This window comes from Hemitrygon akajei, chromosome 5 (genome assembly GCF_048418815.1).
Source record: "Hemitrygon akajei chromosome 5, sHemAka1.3, whole genome shotgun sequence".
NCBI classification, from domain to species: Eukaryota; Metazoa; Chordata; class Chondrichthyes; order Myliobatiformes; family Dasyatidae; genus Hemitrygon; species Hemitrygon akajei.
The window spans coordinates 4,115,806-4,128,235 of record NC_133128.1 but is presented as its reverse complement, the minus strand read 5'-3'; the positions used below and the strand labels follow the sequence as shown (position 1 = coordinate 4,128,235).

The 12,430-nt window shown below is 48.0% G+C and overlaps 1 protein-coding gene across 3 annotated transcripts in view; it reads right to left on the bottom strand.

Annotated features, from left to right (window-relative positions):
* Positions 1–12,430, bottom strand: part of cadm2b (cell adhesion molecule 2b) — a 276,056-nt gene that overhangs the window by 198,235 nt on the left and 65,391 nt on the right. For all 3 annotated transcript variants that reach the window (XM_073044751.1, XM_073044752.1, XM_073044753.1), the window contains exon 3: positions 7,477–7,614. In XM_073044751.1, coding sequence (XP_072900852.1) covers positions 7,477–7,614 — 138 coding nt within the window. The remainder of the gene's footprint in view (positions 1–7,476; positions 7,615–12,430) is intronic.

Here is a 12,430-nt window from a genome sequence, read left to right as displayed (position 1 = left end):
GATAATGAAAACAAATCGTCTAACGCATTGTATAAATGGCCAAGATTACAAGTCGCTGATACGTGCAGACTCACTGTGTACCTCAAATAGCTCTCAGTGAAAAGCATCAATTGCAGTGGGACTGGTCTTCAAATGGATGGGTCCGTACTCAAGTTCAAGTTTAATTTTAATTGTCATTCAACCATACATGAAAGTAACCAAACGAAACAGCATTTCTCTGGTGCCAACGTGCAAAACACACGACCAACAGCGCACAGCATAAAGCATGAATAGCACATCTGGCTATGATTTTAAAAAATATACAGTCACAAAGAAAAAAATAATATAACCCATCCCCTTGAGTGGAATAACTGTAGATAGTCCTGGTCTAGCTTGTTCTTCCACTGTGCAAACACTGGAGGGCAGCACCGACATGAGGGTCACCTCCATTTGGGTTAGTTGGTATGTCACCAAAAACTCTGCCAAATTTCTACAGAGGTACATGGGGAGCATTCTAATTGGTTACATCGTTGTCTGGTATGTGGGGGGGGGGAGCACTGCAAATTCAGCCAGCTCCACCATGGGCACTAGCCCTTCCAGCAATGAGATCATCTCCCAAAGGCGATGCCTCAGAAAGGCAGCGCCCATCATTAAGGACCCCCACCCCCCAGGACATGCCCTCTTCTCATTACTACCATCAGGGAGGAGGTACAGGAGCCTGAAGACACACTCTCAATGATTCAGAAACAGCTGCAATCTCGAGAGTCTAGTTTGCTAAATTCCCCAGGAGATCATTTTGTTGGTTCAAAAGGGAAACCTCAGGCTGCAGAATGCAGGGATCGCTGCTGAGAAATACACGTACAAGAGTATTTAGCAGTTTGTGCGCTGTCTGCAAAATGTCACCGGAGTCATCTTGTATTTTATGTTGGAGTGTGCAAGGCTAAGGGGTGACCTTAAAGATGTTTATAAAATCATGAGGAGAAGACAGAAGTGAATTTCCCAGGGCAGGGAATGACAAACTCAAGGGACTGGGTGAGAGGGGAAGGTTTAAAGGGGAGCCGAGCTGGTGAGTCTGTGCAACGAGCTGCCAGAGAGGTGGATATAACTGCATTTAAAAGATGTTTGTACAGCGGCACATACAGGAGAGGTTTGGAAAAATACGGCCAAAGACAAACAGGAATATAGTCATAGAGTCAGAAAACACGACAGCACTAAACTGGCCCTTCTGGCCATCAAGTCAATGCTAGCGAGATTTCCTGCCTAGTTCCATCGACCTGCAATTGAACTGCATCCACTACTTGAGCTCGCAGTTCATTCCACATGCTCACCACCCCCTGAGTGACCAGGTTCCCCCTTGTCATCCCCTTAAACATTCCACCATTCACCCTTAACCCATGACCTCTAATTCTAGTCTCACCCAATCTCTGTGGAAAAAGCCTGCTTGTATTTATCCTATCTATACCCTCAAAATTGTGTGTGTGTGAGAGTGTGTGTGTGTGTGAGTGTGTGTGTGTGTGAGTGTGTGTGTGTGTGAGTGTGAGTGTGAGTGTGTGTGTGTGTGAGAGTGTGTGTGTGTGTGAGTGTGTGTGTGTGTGAGTGTGAGTGTGTGTGTGTGTGAGTGTGTGTGTGTGTGTGTGTGTGAGTGTGTGTGTGTGTGTGTGTGTGTGTGTGTGCACAGACTCTGCTACCCTGCAAATGAGCAACGTGAATCCTCACCTTGAGTGGGAAGTGAAGGTGCAGAGTCCATCAGTTCCACAGAGAGAGGAGAATCCCTCAGTTCCACAGAGAGAGGAGAATCCCTCAGACTCCACAGAGAGAGGAGAATCCCTCAGTTCCACAGAGAGAGGAGAATCCCTCAGTTCCACAGAGAGAGGAGAATCCCTCAGTTCCACAGAGAGTGGAGAATCCCTCAGTTCCACAGAGAGAGGAGAATCCCTCAGTTCCACAGAGAGTGGAGAATCCCTCAGACTCCACAGAGAGTGGAGAATCCCTCAGTTCCACAGAGAGTGGAGAATCCCTCAGACTCCACAGAGAGAGGAGAATCCCTCAGACTCCACAGAGAGTGGAGAATCCCTCAGTTCCACAGAGAGAGGAGAATCCCTCAGTTCCACAAAGAGTGGAGAATCCCTCAGACTCCACAGAGAGTGGAGAATCCCTCAGTTCCACAGAGAGTGGAGAATCCCTCAGTTCCACAGAGAGTGGAGAATCCCTCAGTTCCACAGAGAGTGGAGAATCCCTCAGACTCCACAGAGAGTGGAAAATCCCTCAGACTCCACAGAGAGTGGAGAATCCCTCAGACTCCACAGAGAGTGGAGAATCCCTCAGTTCCACAGAGAATGGAGAATCCCTCAGACTCCACAGAGAGAGGAGAATCCCTCAGTTCCACAGAGAGTGGAGAATCCCTCAGACTCCACAGAGAGTGGAGAATCCCTCAGACTCCACAGAGAGTGGAGAATCCCTCAGACTCCACAGAGAGTGGAGAATCCCTCAGTTCCACAGACAGAGGAGAATCACTCAGTTCCACAGAGAGTGGAGAATCCCTCAGACTCCACAGAGAGTGGAGAATCCCTCTGTTCCACAGAGAGAGGAGAATCCCTCAGTTCCACAGAGAGAGGAGAATCCCTCAGACTCCACAGAGAGTGGAGAATCCCTCAGTTCCACAGAGAGTGGAGAATCCCTCAGTTACACAGAGAGAGGAGAATCCCTCAGACTCCACAGAGAGAGGAGAATCCCTCAATTCCACAGAGAGAGGAGAATCCCTCAGTTCCACAGAGAGTGGAGAATCCCTCAGTTTCACAGAGAGAGGAGAATCCCTCAGTTCCACAGAGAGTGGAGAATCCCTCAGTTCCACAGAGAGAGGAGAATCCCTCAGTTCCACAGAGAGTGGAGAATCCCTCAGTTCCACAGAGAGAGGAGAATCCCTCAGTTCCATAAGAGAGGAGAATCCCTCAGTTCCACGGAAAGAGGAGAATCCCTCAGTTCCACAGACAGTGGAGAATCCCTCAGACTCCACAGAGAGAGGAGAATCCCTCAGACTCCACAGAGAGAGGAGAATCCCTCAGTTCCACAGAGAGTGGAGAATCCCTCAGTTCCACAGAGAGTGGAGAAACCCTCAGTTCCACAGAGAGAGGAGAGGGAGTGAGGGAATGATAGGAAGTGACGGATGGGAGAGAGTGACGGTGGGACTGGGAGAAGGGGAGGATGTGATGGATGGACAGGGAGTGACAGAGGGGTAGTGATGGAGGGAGGGAGGGGGACGGGGAAGGAATGACAGTGTCCGGAAGTGATGGGTGATGGACTGATGGAGGGAGGCAGAGACAGGGAGTGATGAAGGGATGGATCTGTCACTGTGTGAGTTTGTCTGAGAGTCAATCCTGTGTTCACCCTCACTTGCGATGTATAGTACAACTGGTGGTGGGTCCAGAGTTTTCATGGACCTCTGCAGAGTCGAGACCTATTCCAGGAATTGAAGAAATGAATGTCCAGGCTCAACCATTGTACTTGATTCGAGTTTCTTCGCTCACTGTGCAGGCTGTTGTTATCAATTTTAATATTTCATTAACCCCGGGAGAACCAGCAAGTAGACTCAGTCCCATGCAGGGAGTTGTGTTTTGATGTGGTACTGCATCAAACTCTCTGCTTCCCACTAGACTGGCAATTTCTTTTACTGAATAGAAGGTGAACTCTGCAAAATGCACACTGCGGCCGGTAGACAATTGGTTGGCATGGTAACAGCCCCGCGGGGAAGGCCTGTTCCCGAGGATGGTCACCTTGTTTTGACGGAGAGGTTAGTGAGTTCCTGAGATGCCCAGAGTGATGTTGTCCGGAACGGTAAGGACAGGGAGCCACCCGGCTGAGACCTGATCTGTGGAGCTGGCGGAAGGTAATGGCACAGCACAACGGCAGTGAAGGCGGAGGAAGGCTGTAGCAGTGAAGGGTCCCCAGTCATCTTGCATTCCATGCCATTGGAACCTGACCCTGACCTGTCAGGGACCAGTCTGTGCATCAGCCTCTCCAGGTTAAACAAAGACACGCACGGACGTTCTCCATTTAGGGAATAACCCCTCAGAATGGGATTCCCAACCAGGGGGCCGCAGACTCCTTGTCTAATGCTATTCGTCCAGGCCATAAAGAAGGTCAGGAACCCTGCCCTAGGGAACATTATGCTCAAATCCAGTGTTCACTTGGGGTGGGGTGGGAAGCAGAGTGAGGAAGCTCACCAAGGCTGTGTCCTCATGGGGAGACGAGAACTGCAGGGTGCTAGTTTTGTCTCAGAGTGGAGAGATTTAAATGGGACTGATGAGAGATGGGTAACTTCGACACAAAGGAGGTGGTGGCTGTGTGGATGGGCTGCTAGGGGAGGTATAGAGGCGGACACAGTAACGTTCAACACATTGCCCGGAAAGGTTACTGCAGGGACTAAGCCATTTCAGTCCATTGTTCCCAGGGCTGGAACTAGGTGACATTGCCTCAGTGTTCAGGGCTGGTGATGAATAACTGCTTCTCCCAGAGAGTGGTGAGTCTGTGGAATTCTCTGCCCAGGGAAGCAGTGGCGGCTACCTCATTAACTCAATCTAAGGCACAGTTAGACAGATTTCAGGTAAAACACACAAAACGCTGGAGGAACTCAGCAAGTCAGGCAGCATCTATTGAGGTGATGTTTTGGGCTGAGACATAACACTGGAAATAAGGGTTCTGGGGAAAAGGCGGTAGTTAGTGCTGAGTCCAAGGTCAGATCAGCCGTGATCTTATTGAATGGTGGAGCAGGCTCGATGGGCTCAATGGCCGACCCCTGCTCTGGTTTTTGTGTTCTGGCTCCATGGGAAAGCAATTCAGTAAGGTGCCACTCTCCCACGATGTTGTGTCACCCTCCATTTTCTGTCAACGGCATGCCTATCTAAGAGTCTCTTAAATGTCCCTAATGTATCTCCCTCTACCAGCACCCCCGGCTGAGATTCTATACACCAGCCCTCTCTGTGTATAAAAACTGTCTCTGACATCCCCTCTAATCACATTAAAATGATGCCACCCTGGGAAAAAGTCTCCGGCTGTCCACTTGATCTATGCCTCTGATCATCTTGTACACCTCTCATCCTCCTTTGTTCCACGGAAAAAGCCCGAGCTCGCCCAGCCTGCCTCCATTAGAAGTGCTCTCTAATCCAGGCAGCCCCCCGGTAAATGTCCACTAATTCCAACAATGTGGTAAATCATTTTCAATCCTTGTTAAAAGACTTGCTGAACTGAAAGGAGATGTGTGGGGCAGGTTTAATTACACACAGAGGGTGGGGGGTCCCTGACTGGGCTGACTGTGGTGGAGGGGGCAGATACAACAGTGATGCTTAAAGGCATTTCACCAGGCACCTGACCGACAGGGAGTGGAGAGATAGGGAGATGGGGCTCATCATGGCTTGAACAGGCATAATGGGCCAAAGGGCCTGTACTGTACTTTTCTATGGCTGTGTTTGCTGTTCTCCATTCTGCTCTTAACTTGCACCTAGACTCAGTGATATCTTGTCACATGCCTTTTGGAAGTTCAAACAGAAGATTATTAGGCCCATCAAATCGGCTCCATTATTCCATCATGGCTGATTTATTATCCCTCTCAACCCCATTCTCCTGCTTTCTCCCCCATAGCCTGACTAATCAGAGCCTATCAACCCCTGCTTTAAATACCCCCAATGACTTGGCCTCTATCATCCGTGGCAATAAATTCCACATTCACCACTCTCTGGCTAAAGAAATTTCTCCTCATCTCTGTTCTAAATGGACATCCCTCTATTCTGAGGCAGTGCCCTCAGGTCCTAGACTTACCCTATCATAGGAAATGTCCTCTCCACATCCACTCTATCGAGGCCTTTCAACTTTATTGACCTTCATTGACTTGCTTTGTCAGATCCTCAAAGAATTGTGAGCCCACAAATTGCAATCTGCAGGAATGTAAGAATCTGCCGAGAGTAGTGTTTAATGTATCTGCCTTTACCACCACCCCAGGCAGCTCATTCCAGGCCCCCATCATACTCTGCGTAAAAACACTTGCCCCTCACATCTTCTTTGAGTCTACCCCTCTCACCTTAAATGAATGCCCTCCGGTACTGGACACTTCAATCCTGGGAAACAGTTACTGCCTTCCTCCTCTATCTACAACTCTCATAATCTTATTAGCCTCTCTCAGATCTCCTCTCAGCCTCTGTTACCCCAGAAAAACAACCTCTCATTCTAGCACATGCCCTCTAATCCAGACAGCATGCTGGTAAACCTCTTCTGCACCCTCTCCAAAGCCCCTCCATCCTCCCTGTAATGGGGTGATCAGAACTGTAGGCAATAATCCAGATGTGGCTCACTAGCGTTTTATAAACCTGCAACGTAACTTGCTGACTTTTGAACTCAGTGCCTCGACTAATAAAGGCAAGCATGTCATATGCTTCTGTTAATGTTTAACTTAGGGACAGAAAAACACATGAGAAAACTTCTACAGGTGAACTTTTGAAACAGTCCTATGGTCTGGTATGGCAATTCCTACGTGCAGGAATGTAAGAACATAGAAGCAAACAGCACAGGAACAGGCCCTTCAGCCCACAATGTTGTACTGAACCAGCTAAAAGCAAATCAAAAACACCCAAACACTCATCCTTCCTACCTACACCACGTCCATATCCCTCCACCTTCCTCACATCCATGTGCCTGTCCAAACGCCTCCTAAGAGCCTCCAATGTATTTGCTTCTACCACCATACCAGGCAATGCATTCCAGGCATCCATGACTGGGAGTGAAAAACTTGCCCCTCACATCCCCCTTGAACCCAACCCCTCTTCACCTTCAATGCATGCCCTCTGGTACTAGAAGGAGCAGAGAATACCTCACAGACACATCCCTCCCCACTATTGGTTGCATCTCCAGGGCAACATCCCATCATCAAAGTCCCTACCATTCAGGCCATGCCATCTTCCCACAGCTACCACTGGGCAGCCTGCAGTCCCACACCAGGAACAGCTACTTCCCTTCCTGAGCACACCAGTAAACCACTACTCACCAACTCTGTGACCACTTTCATCTCTTTACACTAAAATGGATCTCTTGCTAAGACTGATGGTGTTCTTTCTGGTAAAAATGTAAAATTCATGTTTAAGTTATGTCTTTCTTGTGAATGCTGGTTATCTGATGCTATGTGTTGCTGTGAGCTTTCTTTGGAACCATACACACGTGAATATGTGGAAGTGACAACAATCTCAGCTGTGATATTTGGTTCCAATCACCTTTCCTTAGTGATGAGTCCTTTCCATTCAGAGCTTTAGTCAAGGTTAAATGTTCAGCCGACCTTTCCTTCCTCTTGCTGAACAAGTGAGTCACCTTGCCGTTTTCATATCCACTGTGAGTCTGGTCTGAGAGTAGTGAGCACCCATTCCAAGAGGGAATACACTGACTTGTGCCTCAGTGAGATTACCCCACCGGAGACAAACAGAAGTTGGAGGAGGAGCAGTGCCCCTCTCTGGAACTTACCTTCAACCTCGGTGTCGCCCTTGAACCATCTGATGTGAGCAGCTGGTTTACTGCCTATTGTGGTACAGGTCAGTTCCACCAGGTCACCCTCGTTCACTGGGCCTTTGAAGCCGCTGATTACTGGAGTTTGAGGAACGCCTGTAAGGGAATCAGAGTGCTTTTAAACTTTTGATCCACCACCAGCATGGAAACACTGAATCACAGAACACACCAGATAAGAGATGAATAACTTTATTTGTTATCGGTACCACAAGACCATAGACATAGTAGCAGAATTAAGCCATTCAGCCCATCAGCTCTGCTCCACTGTTCCATCATTTCCCTCTCAACCCCTTTCTCCTGCCTTCTCCTCGTGACCTTTGACACCCTGGCTAATCAAGAACCTATCAACCACCATTTTAAAAATGCTCAACAACTTGGCCTCTACTGCCCTCCATGATAATAAATTCCACAGATTCTCCACCCTCTGGCTAAAGAAATTCTCCTCATCTTTGTTCTAAATGGACGTCCTTCAATACTGAGGCTGTGTCCTCTGTTCCTAGACTCCCCACTGTAGGCAACATCCTCTCCACACCCACTCTATCCATGCCCTCTGGTCCTAGACTCCCCACTATAGGAAACATCCTCTCCACATCCACTCTATCTGTGTCCTCTGGTCCTAGACTCCCCCACCACAGGAAACCCTCTCCACATCCACTCTATCTGTGTCCTCTGGTCCTAGACTCCCCCACTATAGGAAACATCCTCTCCACATCCACTCTATCTGTGTCCTCTGGTCCTAGACTCCCCCACTATAGGAAACATCTTCTCCACATCCACTCTATCTGTGTCCTCTGGTCCTAGACTCCCCCACTATAGGAAACATCCTCTCCACACCCACTCTATCCATGCCCTCTGGTCCTAGACTCCCCACTATAGGAAACATCCTCTCCACATCCACTCTATCTGTGTCCTCTGGTCCTAGACTCCCCCACCACAGGAAACATCCTCTCCACATCCACTCTATCTGTGTCCTCTGGTCCTAGACTCCCCCACCACAGGAAACATCCTCTCCACATCCACTCTATCTGTGTCCTCTGGTCCTAGACTCCCCCACTATAGGAAACATCTTCTCCACATCCACTCTATCTGTGTCCTCTGGTCCTAGACTCCCCCACTATAGGAAACATCCTCTCCACATCCACTCTATCTGTGTCCTCTGGTCTTAGACTCCCCACTATAGGAAACATCCTCTCCACATCCACTCTATCTGTGTCCTCTGGTCCTAGACCCCCCCACTATAGGAAACATCCTCTCCACATCCAGTCTATCTGTGCCCTCTGGTCCTAGACTCCCCACTATAGGAAACATCCTCTCCACATCCACTCTATCTGTGTCCTCTGGTCCTAGACTCCCCCACCATAGGAAACATCCTCTCCACATTCATTCTATGGAGGCCTTTCAATATTTGATGGGTTTCAATGAGATCCCCTCCTCATTCTTCTAAACTCCAACAAGTACAGACCCGGAGCCATCAAACACTCCTCATACATTAACCCTTTCACTCCCAAAATCATTCTCATGAACCTCCTCTGGACCCTCTCCAATGCCAGCACACGTTTCCTTTGATAAAGGGTCCAAAGCTCCAAGTGTGGTCTGACCAATACCTTATAAAGCCCGAACATCACATCCCTGCTCTTGTACTCTAGCCCTCTCGAAATGAATGTTCACATTGCATTTGCCTTCCTCACCACTAGCTCAACCTGCCAGTGATTGAAACATCGAAACGTACAGTTGTTTGCATCAACGACTAACACAGTGCGCAGACGAGCTGGAGCAGTGTCCAGGTGTCGCCATGCTTTTGTGCCAACATTGCAAGCCCACAACTCCGGGTAACAGCAAGTTTTCCAGGATCAGGTTTAATATCAATGGCACATGTTATGAAAGGTGTTGTTTTTGTGGGAACAGTACAGTGCAACACTAAGTGATGGCGAAGGGTCTCGGCCCAGAATGTCGACTGTATTTTTTTTCTATAGATGCTGCCTGGCCTGCAGTTCCACCAGCATTTTGTGTGTATTGCTTGGATTTTCAGCATCTGCAGATTTCCTCTAGTTTTTGTTGACAGAGGTAGTGTTCATGGGTTAATTGTCCATTCAGAAATCTGATGGCAGAGGGGAAGCATTGAGTGTGTGCCTTCAGGCTCTTGTACCTCCCCTTTGGTGGTACCAATAAGCAGAGTGTGTGTCCTGGGTGATGGGGGTCCTTAATGATGGATGTCTCCTTTCTGAGGCATCGCCTTTTGAAGGTATCCTCAGTGCAGGCGAGGCTAGTGCCCATGATGGAGCTGGCTGAGTTTCTAACTTTCTGCAGATTTTAACATCCTGTGCAGTGCCCCCTCTGTACCAGACAGTGATGCAACCAGTTAGAATGCTCTCCATGGTACACCTGTAGAAATTAGCCAGTGTCTTTGGTGACATACAAAACCTCCTCAAACTCCTGATGAAATGCCTTCTTTGTAACTATGTTGGGCCCAGGATAGATCTTCAGAGATGTTGACACCCAGAAACTTTCCCCTGCTGATCCCTCGATGAGGCCTGGTGCGTGTTCCTTCATCCTAGCCTTCCTGAAGTCCACAATCAATTCTTTGGTTCAAAGTAAATTTATTATCAAAGTACATATATGTATCATATACAACCCAGAGATTAATTTTCTTGTGGGCAAATCCATAGAATAATAAATGTACAGAATCAATGAAAGGCTGAATTAACTTGGGCATTGAACCAGTGTGTAAAAGATAACCAACACAACATGAAAAATAATAATAATAAATAAATAAATACACGGAGAACGTGAGATGATGAGTCTATGAAAGTGAATCCATTGGTTGTGAGAACAGTTCAGTAACACTGAATGCAAGATTGTTGCTGTGCCTCCACTCCAGATCTATCTTGCTCCTGTTAGCCCCCTGGTCAGCAGCTGAACTTTATATTTTGTCTATCCTGCTTATTTTGTGTAAGATAAATCAGATAGACCATTAGAAGTGTGCCTGAGCAAACCTCTCCAGAACTGCCGTGCCCGCAGGGTTTGCCAGGAGCTGATAAAGAAAGAGCTTGATGCTGTTGTGTGAGTGGGGGAATGATCAGACTCTCCTGTGACAGGTACTGTCCTCCACCATGACAGCCGAAGGAGGATCTCTGAGTTATCCCTAACCCGGGCACATCAGTGTAAATGTCTGTCAGACTGACAACTGACAGCTCCAGTAGCTAATCTTTGTTCAGCCACAGAATAAGGAGAAACCGTCTTCTGTTCTGTCCCTTCTTGAATCATGGAGTACTTCTCATTCACATGTGACAGTCCCCCCCCTGCTCTTTGTTCAGCACATTCAATGGAAAGTGCAGAGACCTTGACAGAAATTCCCCAGTCAGACTGTAATTGTACACAATCACATGAGAGTCTGAAGATGCTGGATACCTTGAGTAAGATACTGGAGAAAACTTAGCAGGTCTGGCAGCATCCATGGAGGGAGGGGAGTTGCCATTTCGGGCTGAGCCCCTTTATCAGGACAGGATATTTCCTGCCTTCTAGGACCACAGGGCAGAGCCTCAGAATAGAGGGACATCTATTTAGAACAGAGATGAGGAGGTATTTCTTTAGCCAAAAGGTGGTGAGTATGTGGAATTCATTGTCACAGACAGCTGTGGAGGCCCAGTCATTGAGTATATTTAAGGTAGAGGTTGATAGGTTCTTTATTGGTAAGAGGGTTAAGGATGGGAGAGCGGGATTGAAAAAACCATCAAGCATGACTCACTGGGCTGATTGGTCTAATTCTGCTCCTCTGTCTTATGGAGCTATGGCATAATGGAGATGGTTTGGTGAAGCAGCATCGGAGGATCTGCGCCCATTGCACTTGGTGCTGGTTTGATGTTGAGATTGGGGAAAGATCCAATGGCAGAATTGCTTTGGAGGGCTAGGATAGGGCTGATGGTGTGAAAGGCATCCTGCTTGTGAGCTCAGCAGCTTGATTTCCAGCCGATCAGTGATGTGACATGACTGGTAATCAAGGCCTAGACCCTGAGATGTCTCCAGTCAGAATGAAAGGAGGAATGAATGGATTTTTGCAGAGGACACCCACTGGAGTTTGGGCCAGCAGAGATCATGGGGGCTAAGTGGACAGGTCCAGGGTTCGATGACAGCTCCAAGGTCCTTTTGTCCCGATCTACTGGACAAAAGCAATATCCTTGGTTCTCTCATTGCCCAGAGCTCTTCCCATCTCCCTTCTGAATATATTCAGTGTCCAAGTCTTCACACTCCGCCTGTGCTGAGAACGTGTCATAGAATCATAGAACATTGAAACAGACTACTTCGGCCATGATGATGAAGATTCTCATCGAATTTGTCCATGTTTGGCCTGTAACCCTCAAAATCTTTCCTATCCACATACCTGTCCAAATGTCTTTTAAATGTTGTTAACGTACCTGATTCAACCACTTCCTCTGGCAACTTGTCCTACAAATTAAACACTCTTTGGGTGAAAAAAATTGCCCCTCAGGCCCCTTTTAAATCTCCCCCCCCCCCCTCATCTTAAAGCTATGCCCTCTATTTTTTGATTCACTTGCTCTGGAGGAAGAGACAAAGTTCATTCACCCTATCGTGACCCCTCGTGATTTCGTACACTTCTGTCTCCTACTCTCTAAGGAATAAAGTCCTTGCCCGTCCAACCTCTCGTTATAACTCAGGTCCTCGAGTTCCAACGATACCCTTGTAAATCTCCTCTTCACTCTCTCCAGCTGCTCACAATTTTATCAACCTCTCTAAGATCTCCCCTCATTCTCACACCACTCACAACCCTCTCCACATCGGCGACACAGCACTGCAAGCAGTGAGCAGTTTCAAACTCCGAGGCGGCACATCTCACACAACCTCTCATGGCCCAGAACACAGTGCACACAGTCAGGAAAACTCCCCAACACCTCTA